Genomic DNA, 15332 nt, shown 5'->3' with positions numbered 1-15332 from the left:
AATCTAATCCCGTTGAATGATCAAATACTTTGATTATTACATCAAATCTTTGCATGCAACGTTCTAACAGGTGTCTGAGTGGATTTTCAGTTCAGCATGTGTTTGTACTGCTCCACAGTATGATGCCATCCGAGTCAACCAGCTCTATGAACAGGCCAAGTGGGCCATCCTGCTGGAGGAAATTGAGTGCACAGAGGAGGAAATGATGATGTTTGCTGCCCTGCAGGTAAAAACAGTACGAGTTTGTGGAAGAGCCTCTTCTTGTTTTGTTTTTTTGTTTGTTTTTTTTTTTTTTATTATGGTGTAAAGGACTTAAATGTGCAGGGTTTTGCAGTGCTTTTGTTTAGTTTTTGGTGTTTTTCACCTGATGACTAATCATTAGACTGGACTACAATCCTGCCATAGGGATAATGCCTGCAGTGTCTGTCTAAGGAGAGTGTGTTCACTCTCCTGTTTTCCTTGGTCTCTATGTGGCAATTTGTTCATTAACCAAACCTTTGAGGCCTTCAGAGAGAAGCTGAATTTACAGACAGCTGCTCTCAGTTTACTAATTAGCTTCTTTTAAAAAAATTATTGGCTTGGATTATTTATTGCATGAAAAGTGGAGGAAAGCATATGCACACCACACTTTAAGATTTTATGTGCAGAAATTAACCTCTCCATTTTTTGTAAGTTTGTCTCATAAAATCTAAATAAAATCCAGTCTTTGATTTGTGGGAAAAAAAAAAAGCAGATGGAGACTTTTGCAAAACAATCTACTTAAATGTGGCTGTTTAAATTTTTTATTCTGAGAATACGTTTCTTTGTGCTTGCTTGCCATCGTTTTTCTGCAGCCTCTCAGTAAGTTTGAACATCAATCAGTTATTCTTTTTTAGTTTTGTATTACAGTTGGTGAGTTTAGGCTTTTTAAAAATGCTGCTGGCCAAGTAATGGGGTTCTCCCTAGACCGGTCAGCGTTGAAAGGGGAGCAGTGGAAACGATATACAGATGTTAACCCCCTTTGCTTCCTCATGTTGCCACATGGTGCCCTCAGCTATTTCTGACCATCATAAACCGGGTGCCAAGACCTGAGGACGCCACTCTGTCCTCACTCTGAGGGTAATTATAGTGCGTTTTGGGCCACAGTACTCCACGCCTTGGCCCAGACCACCCACTCCAACAAGATACGTTTCCATAGACCTGCTGAGCATTCCTCTTGAAGCTCTAACTGTCTAAGGTGTGAACATGTGTTTTAGCAGATGGGTAACGAATGGCACCTGAATGGCGTCTTGTTGCTTTACCATCAGTTTTGTGTTGAGACTGGTGGAAGCTCTGTCACCTACGTTCCCATTCAGGTCTGCGGTTTCATTTGCGCATTATGAGCTCAATGGTTTTGGTTGAGATATCGCAGTTGATGGATATAAATAAGAACCAGTGATCATCCTAATCCAGGATTACATATTGATATTGCACAGAAATTTAAACTGACCTAGTTGACAAAGAAAATATTGAACTCTTTCTCCCTGTCCTGCCAGCTTCTGCCTGACATATTTCTCCCAAACAGCTCAGTGGCTTTCACTCTCTGGGCAGCTGTTCATTCACGTATCGGTGTGGGGGGGTTGGTGATGAGTTGACATGGAAAAATACCATTTGTCAACAAGCTGTTTTTAGTTTCTGTGACTCACTGCAGGGTTCTCTGTAACGAGGCTATCCTAGTGAACGGCTATTTCCATTGTTACGGGCGTGTTTCCTCCTCTCCCACATATATACCACAGTGAGCATGATTCAGTTTGATTTCCCTGACCGCATTGCTTATTATCCATTGCATCAGTTGTTCAGTCCGGCCCTTGTTTTGGAGCATTTTTTCATCAATAGCAGCAAATGCAGATACAAAATATGGTTTACACAAAATATTTTTCATCTTTTTGTGCCCTCTGGTCTTAACCATTTGTTTTTCAGCTTCTTTAATTTCACATAGATGTTTCTTTATTCCTGGATAGATTTATATAAAGGGATAAATGAGTTCTAAAAGTCATCTGAAGTGGAGTTTTTTCTTTTTTTTTTCACAGTACCACATCAACAAGCTGTCAATCATGTCTTCAGACAACCACATGAATAACAGCGAGAAGGAGGTGGATGAGGTGGATGCAGCGCTGTCGGATTTGGAGATTACTCTGGAAGGGGGGAAAACCTCCAATACTCTGGTATGAGAAAAACATGGCTGCTTTCTTTTTATTTCTGTTGTGTTTATGAACTAAAACAATAAGAGATTTTTTTTCCTCTCATTCTGAGACTTTGGATCATGTTTTTTGTTCAAAGTTTTGTACCCTTTTTTCAAGCCTTATTTGAACAAAACTGAACATGGGTCTAATAAAGTTGGAGAAAACATAAAAAGGGAAACAAACAGAAAAGATGCATTTGGAATCATGCACTAATGGTTGCTGTTGTGTAGTAACTTTCACTCTGATGCAGAGTGTGCAGGATACAGTAAGCATTACCTTATTTAGTCTTCATAAATTGTCAAGTTGCTGGCTGTAGTGATGCACATCAGAGTTCTTTTTTTAATTTCCACAGATATTGGTATAATCCAGTTTGAACCTTTCAGTCAGAATCACCGATGTCCGAAATGGACATATCTCCCCAAATACATGGGAAATGGTGTAATTTGAATTGTATATTACTGTTTTATAATTAATTTCCGTCAATATGGATGCAAAACTTGTAAACAAACTGATAGTTTAAAGGTGCAGTACTCTCAGATTAACAGTTAAATGGCAACAATAGATAACAACACATACAAAACTGAGACTGCTCTCTACAGCCTTCATACTTACATCTTCTAATATAAACATTTTGTCATAATTACAATGGAAAAATGAGAAATGTTGAAACATGCGCATTAGAGAAGAATGCTAAAAACTGGAGCAGAGATGGCATCTGCCTGATCGCTGCCAACCTCTAAGATTTCTTTTACAAGGGACATTTTCTATTTTGATTGAATCACTAACCCTTTAAAGCCTGATCCAAGAATAAAACAAAACAGAAAATTACTTTTTTTTTGGTTTGAACTCCTTATTTGCCCTTTTAACAAAATATGTAAAAAGAAAAAAAAAATACATTTTTGAAATTAATAATTTATAACTATGCAATAAGTCAAGAGTATTTTTTTATGTAGTCTTCTACTGGCTGTTATCAGGTATATCTGATTGTGTAAAATAGGATTTTGAGCAAAGTTTTTACCATTAAATTATGCAAAAGGTGTCGGATGCAAAACATTTCAGAAACCGTATGTATCAAATACGATACATTTGGCATTATAGGGTTAAGAGAAGGAAGAGTTTGCCACGAAGCACTTTTAAATCTCTTGATTAGATGGCATTTTAGCGCACATTACCTTCAGTGACGCAGAGACTTATTTGTCGGATTTGTTTTTCAGCTTTTCTTTCAGCTTTTCTTTCTGTATAGGTTGTTTTGTTTTGTTCTTGTGATTTTGGCATGGAATTAAAATCACCAAGTCTGGATATAAGACAGAAAAATAAATGATAAAAAAATATGTCTTTTTGTTTGCTTTAGAAGTGATACTAATTTAAAGGGGTGAGAAATTTGAGGTCAAACCCTTACATTTCAGTTACATTTGAAAGATATTTACAGCATTTGATGGCCTTACCCTAATGCCTTGGTTAAAATATTATTAGATAAAAATGCTAATGGAACATTTTTCCCTTTTCTCTCAGGGCGACATCACATCTATTCCAGAGCTAGCAGACTATGTCAAAGTTTTCAAGTAAGTCTATGTTAATGACGACATGAGTCCAACCTAAAACATGTTTTCGTTACTTGCATACACGATGTAAAAACTTTTATTAAATTGAATTGAAAAAGCTTCTTGGATGGGAAGTGAAACGTCTTTAAACTTGGAAACAAAGTCCAGTGGATTGTTTTTGATTTTCTTTTTTTGGAATACCTCTATTAAAGGTATAGAGGACTATTTTAATTTCCAGGTGTATCATATAAATAAGTGGCCATCCTAATTTTAAATCATTTTGGTAATACGTTTACGTAAGCCCGGCCTAATTTTTTCTCCTTGTCTTCGCATCCGCACTTTCAGGCGTATATGTGTGGTGAGCTACGGTTTCAGAAAATCATTGAAGCTCACCTTTCTCACCGCGGTTGTTTGAAAATAGCCGAGGGTCATAAGAGAAATAGTGTCAACAAAGTGTATGAGAAGAAAAGAAAGGCCTCAGAAGAGGCAGATCTACATCCCGGAATGCTTTGCGCAGAGAGCTCTCTTCACAAAGCATTATGGGATTTGCTGTCACAGCGGCCCACTGTTGCATACCGACAGCGTGGACTAATAACAAACTAATAACGGTTAGCAAAATGCAGTGATCGTCGGTCCGAACGGTCAGTTAACTGAGTTCATCATAAAGTCCTCTATGTAGTCCCCGCTCTTTATAGGCATTTAGGGGTTAGGTCAGATGTCCAGGCACAGTTAGCTTGTATAAGCTATGAGAAGAGCAACTTTTCAACAGAGTGTGCACAAGGAGAAATGGGCTAATGCATGCTTTCGAGCGCTTTTAATAGGGGTTCCCTCTCTGGAGCTTGTACAGGGTCGTTCATGTGCATTTTCTTAAAGTGGAGAGGGCGGGTCTTTTGAAAAATTCACAAAATCCTCCACCATACCTTTAAGTACAGAAACATCTCTAAGCGTTTAGGCTACATTGTTTTTCTTTTCTTTTCTTTTTTTTGACAGTACCCTTGCTCACTTTCCAGCATTGTAAGAGGTTGATGGTGTTCCAGTGCCAAAGACCATTTAGTGGGGAGGGAGCTTTTAGTTTCTCTTCAGGGAGATCAGTTGGTGGAAGCATATTTTTATCCTACTGTTTTTTGCTGAAAGGCAGTTACCTCCTGGGGAGCTTGTCTCATAAAACATGCAGTATGAAGTTGATAGGATTGGTGTGATATCAAAGGGTGTTTCCTCTGTAATGGCTTTCCACCACACTGTCTCCCTTACTCCTCACCTTGCTGAGTTTACTCCCCCAGAAGCTTTCTTTTTCTACCCTCTTTGTACTCCCTTATAATCTCCCCTCCCCCATTCCTCCTGTTAACAGACATTAAAGACTGAGCATTTTTCCAGCTGAACCCTAAAGTGTCCCTGTCTACTCTCATTTTCTAGACCCAAGAAGCTGACGCTGAAGGGCTATAAGCAGTACTGGTGCACGTTCAAGGACATCACCATTTCCTGCTACAAGAGCAAAGAGGAAGCACATGGGACGCCTGCTCATCAAATGAATCTAAGAGGTGCAGAAATACAGATAGACCAAAATGTGTTGCATGATTCTAACTTTGGAATGTAGAAGTTTATTTGTCTGCTTCAAGCTATGAAATAATATAAGGTTGTTAAAGAATGACTGCAACCTTTGGCCCTCTTTTCCTGTCTTCGTTTGATTGCTCAGGTTGTGAGGTAACGCCAGATGTGAACATTTCTGGTCAGAAATTCAACATCAAATTATTAATCCCTGTGGCGGATGGGATGAATGAGATCTGGCTTCGGTGTGACACGGTAAGGCTGGAGTCAGAGCAGTGGTTTTCCAGGATTTCTTCTCTCCCTGCTGCTGTTTTTTAATCCCCTAATTGGTGTTTTGTATCCAGGAGAAACAGTACGCTCACTGGATGGCTGCTTGTCGCTTGGCCTCCAAAGGAAAGACCATGGCTGACAGTTCATACAACTTAGAGGTCCAAAATATTCTCTCCTTCCTCAAGATGCAGCACATGAACCCTGACCCCCAGTTCATTGAACCGATCACCACCGATATTAACCCAGAGTGTCTGGTATCCCCGCGTTACCTTAAGAAATACAAGAACAAGCAGGTAAGCTGCCAAGGATCTACTGACAGCTTTAACCTATTTTTTCAAAAAACAATTAGAATATTTTTAATTATTATTTGTTAAACTGTTTAGTCAGTGTTTGGTAAAAACCTGTGTTTCCCTCCAAACAGTTTTACTCCCTTTTCCCTTTGTTTCCTGCTTTCCTCCATCTACTTAAACCTGCTGTAATGTGGTTCTTGCAACACCTTACTGCTTATTTCCATCCTTTCTACCAATTATTCTGTATGGAAATAAAAAAGCTGAAATAATGGATTTAATGAATTCATTTTTAAATGTACCAATAAATTAGCTAATGTGCTAATTCTCAGCTCTCAACTATTACGGGTAAATAACAGATTTTTTTTTTTCTCATGTCTTTTTTTTTTTAATCAGTGAATGCAGCATACTAAGCTGTAGTAGGTAACATGTTGATCTGATATTTCTAATGTCAGGGAAGGGTTTAAATTGATGGCATAGAAAGCACAAACAATAATAAAACTACTATCTGAAATTCTTTACATCAGCAGATAACAAGAAGGCTGAATACAGTCTGGATAAGTACTGTTAAAGCTTTAAACTTCTGCTACTGTTTAACTATAGCCCCATCTCAAACCTCCACTTAATCATTAAGATTATTTAAAGAGCTGTGATTCAACCGCTAAGCACTTTCCTAACATTGACCAGCTGCTTTTACGTCTTCTACCCTGGCTTCCACGCTCACCACAGTACAGACTGTCCTTGTCAAGATGTTCAGTGACATTCATGTTAATGCAGACTGTAAAAGAACCACAGTGCTGGAATTACTGGACCTTAGCACAGCATTCAGCACTATTGATCGCTATTTTATTAAAGCACCTAGAAAACTGGATTTACCTTTCTAGCACTGGACTGGTTTCTATCCCTTTTGAAGGACAGAGACCTTATATGTCAATAGATAACTTTATATAAAAAACATGTGGTGTTTCCCAAGGGTCCATCTTTGGGCCCCTACTAATCAAAATGTACATGCTCCCCCAATTCTCTATCTCAAGAAACATCGGTTACCTTAAAGCTACAGTGTGTAATAATTACAGGGATATACAGTCAGAAATGTAATATATTATACATAACTATGTTATTTATCATCATCTACGAGCTCAGCCTATTAACCTTAATATTTGTGTTGCCTTAGAATTCGTTATTTATAGTTACATAGGAGCGGGTCTCGCAGCCATGGAGGCAGACATCTTTGCGCTACGGCAGCGCAGAGCCAACAAACTAGCGATTGCGAGATCGCCAAAACATCACAACGATGTAGAAAAAATAACGGGTTTATTTATTATCTTAAGTCTACATGAAATCTATACCCTACTCAGACTAATGAAATACTATCTGTAAAATTATCTATGTAAACAAACCTCATCACTTGAGAAGGTAGGTGATGCGGACGACGTGGAAGACATTTTGTCCCGTAACGCTCGCCGTACTGTTGGGTAGGAGAAGCGGTGGGGTGGAGATGTTCATGTTGCTGCAGTCTGCAGTCTGACCGCTAGATGTCGCTAAAAGTTACACACTGTAGCTTTAAATATGCAGGCGACACACATCTCTACATTATGTCACCAGGTGACTATGAACCCGTTCAGGTTCTAGGTAAATGCATAGAAGAAATCAAACCATGGATGGGACAAAACCTTTCCTCAGCTGAATGAAAACAAAGCAGATATATATTCATTTTTGCACCAAAGTAAGAGTATTTAAAAGTCAGCTCATAGCTTCAGTAAATCCAGCTAGAAACCACCAATCAGGCTCTTAATCTGGGTTTAGTGATGGACTATCACCTGAAGAACTGCTAAAAAACTAAAGGAATAATATCTCAGCAGGAGCTTTAAAAAATAATCAATAAATTAATCTGGTAGAATACTTCACTGAAATGGTTTTTTCACAGGTCTAAGCCTTATGCTGCTGCCAGCGTCCTCACTAAACCAAGAAAGTGGAGCACATCATCCCAGTTCTGAAGTCAAACTCCTCCTAGTCTTTCAGAAAATCGACCTAAAAAAACTTCTACTTGTTTAACAAAATCCAAATTAAGATATCATTGTTTAGAGTGACCTTTGCCTGAACTATCTAGATATGACTGGTTAGGTTTTGAATCCAACTTTCCTTTCATTTTTTATCAATCATTTTACTTGACTTTTAATATAGTAAACTTATTTTATTTATTAGTAATTATTCACGTTCCATCTATGCTACTGTAATTTGTTTTTTCTCACATACAGCACTTTGATCCAAATCTGTTGCACAAAAATACATCAGTATTTTTAACACATTTTTCAAAGCTAACTTTGTTCCATTTTATTTTATTGAAGTTAATTTAAAAAGGTTAATCTTTTGTTCTCTTTGAGTCGGTGGCAGTGAAAGGGTTTAAACGTTTAATCTCTACCAGTCTTCTAATTCTCTTTCAAACATTGAGAAGATTCTAAACTTTGCTCAGCAGATTTGCATGCAAACAAATAGGCTGCTGTGTATACACTGCAGCAGCTGAATACACGGCTGCCATGGCACTGCTAGCAGAGGAAGGATGAGGAGGGCAACACCCCCCCCACACACACACACTCCCACACACACTGTACCTCAGTCACTCTGTCTGGATCTGAGCAGGAGGTAAGAATGTGGCCTGGAGCCAGTGGGCTGAGATGATGTCAGGAGGTGGCCGGTACAGTAAATTATGATACAGAATTGGTCTGAACCACAGCTGAGAATATCATGGTTATCTGGAAAGAAATGAGATGAAAATTTTAAGACAAGGAGATGTTCACAACACAATATAATTAGTTTGGTCTGATTTTATCTTTAGGGTTGGTATTGGTAGATGAAAGCTGCAAGTACAAGCTGGCATTTTGCTTGTTCCTAATATCCCGGTTCTCTACAGGAAGCTCAGACAAGGAAAAAAAAGCATTTTAGTTTATGATTACATTTTTTGAATGATGACATTTTTTCACGTCTTCAAGCAAAAGTGAAAAGTCTGTCTCCATTTTGTTATATTTCTACCCCATGCTTTCATATCAGGGTTGTTGGAGACTTCTCATTTATTTCCACTTGTGACTTTGTTTCCCATCGATATAAATAAGATGCAACGAAGATGTAAATTCTTATTAGCCACTGACCGCAAATATGGACAAGGACTAATATTGCATACAGTAAGGAGGATTATAAGAGCGTTAGAGTAACTTTCCTAAACTCCTGCAAACTCCATTTTGGGATCACATATTATTTTTCTAAATTTAAGGTAACACTTTTGATCCCACCATAGAAAAATAAAGTGGAGTTAACTAAACTCTCAGGGGAATTTTCATTAGAAACCTCCAGTTTGGTTTGATGGTTTCTCTGTAACGCCTGCTTCTCTCCAAAGGCCCTGGGAATCGTGTTTAATGGCGTCTTAATCAGATGGAGATGCAAGGAAAACTCTGGTCCCTATTAGTAACCAGAAAATGATGAGTCAGGGGGTAGACCTATGTCCGACAGGAAGTGGTATTAGCAATGTTATTCATGTTGTCACTGTGGTTAATTTATTTGATGCATCATTAGCCTGACTCCATCCTAGTCTGTCAGAGGTTTTTCTGTACCCTATGTACAGTGTGTCTGTGCCATGATGCTCACGCACATATACATGTGTAACCTCTTGTAGTGGGCGTGGGGGATCAGGAAATGAGCCTTACTTGGGAATGCTTCTTGGGAAAACTGTCTGGGGAAGAAGCTGTAAACAGGGTGCAGCCCCTCCCCATCCTGTTGTAAGATTTGTCCAGGCTGACTTCCGTGCTGTTGCTCCAAGCGGATGCACTCGCAGGGATTTTTGGATTACGTGGATTTTAGCAGTGTCTGGCCTGATTGGATATGTTTAAGCAGAAAGAAAACAGAGGAAGCATTGGAAGGAGCTCCTAAAGCTTGAAGACTAATAATCAGCTCCACTGGAGCTGGAACATGGTGCCATCTTGTGGAAGAAAGGAATAAGGAACTCTGATTTTTGCATTAATGGAAGCTGTGACGCAGCAAAAGACACAGTCAGCCTGAATATGCACACCCAGTTTCTATTTGATGTTTTACTTAACTTTTTTTAGGCTTTCCTTTTTTTAGATCACTAATGGAAGCATTTTTTCTTCGGTCTACTTTCCCTCTTTTGTTGCTCAGTCCTGCATGACATCTCAGTTCAACACTTTCATGCTCTTTCTTTGCAGTTAGGCCATAGTTTCCAGCATTATTATTATTATTTTTTTATATCTTTCTTCCTGACTCTAATCTTATTTGCCTGTTCTTTGTCCAAAACATTTTTTTTCTGTTCCCCTTTTTCCACATCACTGTCAAACTCCTGCATCTTCCCCTACCCACCTCCTCCCTTCAGCCAGGGTATATCAGGGATTTGGTAAGTGAAGTGTCCACTGGGTACCTTTTAGTTAGTCTGCATGTTTGTGGAAACCTTATGTTTTGTCTGGGTGGTCCTCTAACTATAGAGTGTAGATGGCATCATTCCTAATGCTTTCTGTTGGTAGTTTGTCTTCAATGTTTTTAAGAATTAATAAAGGATTCATATGGCTCCTTGCTTTGTGTTAAACCAGTGGTCTTAACATATTTAGAAAACTTAATGGATAAAAATGGAGGTCCGCTGCATGTTGTCATCCATTTAACACTCATAATAAAAAAAACAATGCCTCAGTGTATTTTGGTTTTAGCTTTACTGTTTTAGGTTGTATGTCTTAAATGCCTAGATAATGGTATCCCAGCGATAAGTGACTGACCTGATTAAATATGTTTTGTTCCTCTGTTTATTAACCTGTATGGAATGTATTGTCTAATATCCCTGCAGTTCAGCTGCACTGGAACTCTTGTATACCACCATCAAATTGGCTTCTAGTAAAAATTTTACATGTTCGAGTAATTAACCTTTTGTTTTTTGTTATATTCACATTTGAATGAATAAAAAAAAATTACTGGTCATTGGAATTTAGCTCATAAAATAATATAGATAAAAAGATAAGATATTCAATGGCCTGAAGAGAAAGTTAATTTAAAGAGTGTTTGTAGAAACTTTAAATTAGTCATTCATGACTTTTTTTTTTTCTCTGTGGAATTAATATAAACAGACACACTTTTCTTCTGTGGCTGGTGACTTAAATGAGGCCCCACGTTTATTTTGCCAACACGTTCAGTGAGCAGGACAGTAAGGGAGGTATAAGGTCACAACTGAAGCACAGACTTGCATCTAGATGACTTCTTTACAAAATCACTTTGAAAGTTTAGCTTCTCTAACTTCAGACAGATGCTTCGTACAGGGTTATGTTTTCACTGCTTCTGCTTATTTACCAACACATTGTGTTCTGGAGGTGTTTTAGACCTATTTAGAAATTGTTTTAACATGAATCGAGTGTTGATCTTAGTAAATGGTCTGGTATTTGAAGATATTATAATTTTGTCCCCAATGGTCTAACCGGAAGAACCATGACAAGGACTCTTGTTTTACATTTGTGTTTTTTTTCTTTGGCAGATTTCAGCCCGGATTCTTGAAGCCCACCAGAACGTTGCCCAGATGAGTCTAATCGAGGCCAAGATGCGCTTCATTCAGGCATGGCAATCCTTGCCAGAGTTTGGAATCACTCACTTCCTTGCAAAGTACATAAATCAGTCACCATATCCCATGTTTGAATCCTTTGTGGTATATCATTAGGTCAGTTGAGACGAGGTAAAGGTCTTAGTCTGTTTCTGCTCTGCAGGTTTCAGGGAGGAAAGAAAGAAGAGCTGATTGGAATCACCTATAATCGTCTGATCCGGATGGATGCCCACACTGGAGATGCCATCAAGACCTGGCGCTTTAGCAACATGAAGCAGTGGAATGTTAACTGGGAGATCAAGATGGTAGGAAGACCACATATATAAAATCTGTGATTTAATATTCTTCCTGTGCTGATACAAGCAGGCATTTTCTATATCTGTGCACCACCTGTGTAAAATCTTCCAGTCTATTGAATTGATCACACCCTGATCCACGCAACCATCCGTCCCAGCAACCACTGTGTTGTGGAATGCGTACACTTGTAGCCCAGCGTTGGTGAAATTTGTGGTCACAAATGGTGTTTTTGAGCGGTGCTATTCAGACTCAAAGTGCAGCCGTGACTGGTTCTAAAGGACGGCTGCATAGCAGACAGCTGCCCCCCTCTTCCTGGTACTGATTACCAGGACAGAATATTTTATTGGTACGTTGTATTGGACCGTACCAGCTTACTTTCACACTGGAGGTACTTATCCTGTTATGCTTATCTGGGACTGGGTTGCTAGGGCAGCAGACTCCCAAACTTCCTTCTCCCCAGAAACCTCCTCCAGCTGCTCTGGGCCAGTCCTAGTCCCTGCAGCATGTCCAAAGACGTCCCCTGGGCCTTCTTCACTGGTCCCCAAACCACCCCCCTCCCCTTGACTACGCCTAAAAGTCCTGGGACCTTACCTGGTAACAGGTCAGAGTTGATGCTCACTATGCGGACCACACTCCAGCTCTGCTTGTATGCTGCTCGTATGGCTCCTAGTGAAGGACCCCTGACTCTATACTCCTGATCCTCAAAACACCAACTACCTGGTGCCTCGCTGCCAAACCCCAGTCCTAGCTCCACATGAAGTGTGGACTTCACTGTACCTGGTGACATCACTTGACTCTTATTTTTTTTTTTTCTATTTTTATCATAAGGGCTTTTTTAAAACCTTCTTTGTCTAACCTGTCACCCAGAGCCTGTTTTCCTTGAGAGACCCCACATAGAACAGGTTCTGGGATAATTTACTCATGTTAACACATTCCAGTTTCCCAAACAGATGCTCAGTCCTATACCAAATGAATTTACTATGATTGTTGTGTCCTGTCCTGTTCATTCAGGTGACCGTTGAGTTTGCAGATGAACCCAGCCTGTCCTTCATCTGTGCAGAAGTGGACTGCAAGGTGGTTCACGAGTTCATCGGTGGCTACATCTTTCTGTCGACACGCGCCAAGGACCAGAATGAGTCGCTAGATGAGGAAATGTTCTATAAACTGACCAGCGGCTGGGTCTGAGGTGTCCCAGTTCAAAGGGGGTCGATGATTTTAGATCGGGGGAAATGGGTGAGGGTAGGAAGTCGAGCAGGCTTATGAGGTTATTTTATTTTATTATTTTTTTTTTTTTGTCTTTTCAACTGTTAAAAACTGTGCTGAATTAGCACATATTTTTGCCAAGACTGACACAATTATTGTTCTAATTTGTTTTTATATATATATTTGCATTAATGCTCACAGTCATTTCTTGCCTTATTAATGTTCTGGCTGGTACCATCCAGATGAAGGCGGAGTCTTAGTCTGAGAACCTTCTTCTGCTTTTGCTCTCATCTCTCCTTCTCTCAGAATTACGGCCACAGTTTTGTTTAGATTTAATCCCAAAGAATAACTTAAATAAGAGTTATTACTGATATTAAAGTGTGGAAAATTTTGGAGGGAAAGGTTTTCACACACTTATTTCTTTAATTACCAAAAATATAAAAAAAGGAATCAGAGCATATCTAACCATTAAAGCCTTATGATTTAATTTAGTTAAGTTTTAATGCCAAACTATCAAAATGAAAAAAATTGTTGGATTTGGTTAAATCAGTAATGAACTGTAATTTAAAAGATTTCCTTGCCCAAAAAAGTAGAATAGTGGTCAGATGGTAGAAGCTAAAACCTTTCCATATAAACTAATGTGTATTTATTTATAATAAAGGAAGGAGTCCATTAAATCTGATCAGCAGCACCAGCTTCTCTTTGCTTTTTGTGTTCACTTTTTTTTTTCTATAAATATCTTTTAACAACCGGATCTAAGCTCTTCTCCTCTATACATTGATCTTTATTGATAAGCTGTTATATTCTGCTTCATATTTCACGAAATCTGTCTCTCTTGCTGAGCCACCCTGTTGGTTATGTATTAACCTGACACAGAAACACCTTGTGAGCCTTCCTTTGCATTTAAAATACTGCTAATAGGAAGCATTTCCAAAAACAATACAGTTCAGTGCACTGTGATAAGCATCCTGTGGGTTTCACCCTCCTGGATGTTCCAGGTTAGGTCAACATGTCTTTTTCAGTTCCAGTATGCGCTAAAACACCACTTTGCCTATAATTTTTTAGCTGTAATAGAAAAAGATATGGCCGTCTGTAGCTGCTTTACAAGTTTGAACCAACTGGAAACTTGAAGTTACAGTTAAAGTGCATGCAGATACTACGCAACAGGAGGAACACTATCACAATCCCTGGAAGCACGTCCTACGTCAATGAAGTCTAGTTTCTCGCCGTATAGTATTATATCCTTAGCAATACACACCAGCAAAACATCACAGAATTTAAAGAATGAATATATGCAATTTTTGTTCTCTTCTCAGTATGAAGGATTGATAAATGAAGTATTATTGTTATTTTTTGTAACTAATGTAAAAACACAAACGTTTTATAGAATTGTACAGTGTTTTTCTTTTTTTGCTTTGGGATTTTGGAGGTTTTTGTTTTATTGTTTTCCATTCAGAAGCCATCAGTCGACGTGTGTAGCCTTCAGAAGAGTGTCTGGGTATATCGAGTTTTCACATGAAGATGCATATAAATTCAGATGAAGATAACCCTACTCAGAAACTTCAGGTTTGGTCTAGCCTTTTTTTTTTCTTATGTGCATCCAAACCTTATAAGTGTCTTTGTTCTTCTTTATTTTGGTCATTTATTTTTGTGTCTTGTCCTATTTGCAAAAAAAAGTCCAGTTATAGCCATATTTATTTGTTTCAACTGACAGCAATTATTTAGAAGCATTTCTGCCTTATATTCTAGCTTGTTCACAATTTTTAGACAACTTTTTTTTGTTGTTGTCACAACTGAACTGCACCATATAATATGGTGAAATGACCTTGAAGTTTGTGACCGTTTCACATAAAAGTAATATTAAAGAGGTGAGAAAGAACCAAGCATATATAATGCTTCTTTTCTTGAGTTTTTTTATTTGTTTTGTTTGCCTCCAGTGTCCAGAGCAGCTGTGCATGTCCTGCTGTTCTGTTTTCTGACTGTAAAAAAACATGCATTTATTTAAAAAAAAAATTATAAAGTAATTTTTATTTAAATTCTTTATTTGGCTCTATTTTTTGAACGGACAACATTTCTTAGATCTCATTTCCTGGCGTCACACCTTACAGTAATGGGCTGAACTATTGGACTGTAAAAAAGAACCAAAAAAAAAAAACTGAAAGATGAAAATAAAATGCTGCATTCAGTCATGGAAGAAACCACACTTACCAAACCCTACCTGTTATAGAATCATATTGGAAGGTGTCAGCCAGTCTCTGCTAACAAAATGCTCTAAGGTAGCTACAGTAGTGCACAGTTGTGCATTAATTCATGGCCACGACGAAAGCCTGAAGGGAGTTTTGGCTATAGAGCCATATACATTGTAACTGCCCATAGAAGGAGCATATACAACTATCTGCATTTTGGC

The 15332-nt window shown here is 38.5% G+C and overlaps 1 protein-coding gene across 4 annotated transcripts in view; it reads left to right on the top strand.

The window, feature by feature from the left end:
* Window positions 1-14813, top strand: part of fermt2 (fermitin family member 2) — a 55287-nt gene extending 40474 nt beyond the window's left edge. For 2 of the 4 annotated variants that reach the window (XM_038272851.1, XM_038272866.1), the window contains 10 exons: window positions 119-226; window positions 2049-2183; window positions 3714-3763; window positions 5156-5280; window positions 5436-5542; window positions 5632-5850; window positions 10223-10243; window positions 11363-11487; window positions 11589-11730; window positions 12734-14813. In XM_038272851.1, the coding sequence (XP_038128779.1) occupies window positions 119-226; window positions 2049-2183; window positions 3714-3763; window positions 5156-5280; window positions 5436-5542; window positions 5632-5850; window positions 10223-10243; window positions 11363-11487; window positions 11589-11730; window positions 12734-12907 (1206 nt within the window). In that variant the 3' untranslated portion in view covers window positions 12908-14813. The remainder of the gene's footprint in view (window positions 1-118; window positions 227-2048; window positions 2184-3713; window positions 3764-5155; window positions 5281-5435; window positions 5543-5631; window positions 5851-10222; window positions 10244-11362; window positions 11488-11588; window positions 11731-12733) is intronic. The other 2 variants (XM_038272874.1, XM_038272860.1) reach the window with 1 other exon arrangement.
* Window positions 14814-15332: the final 519 nt, after the last annotated feature.

Source organism: Cyprinodon tularosa, unplaced genomic scaffold, assembly GCF_016077235.1.
Source record: "Cyprinodon tularosa strain WSP-4 unplaced genomic scaffold, ASM1607723v1 ctg120, whole genome shotgun sequence".
Taxonomy (NCBI): Eukaryota; Metazoa; Chordata; class Actinopteri; order Cyprinodontiformes; family Cyprinodontidae; genus Cyprinodon; species Cyprinodon tularosa.
This window is presented reverse-complemented; position numbering and strand designations above follow the sequence as displayed.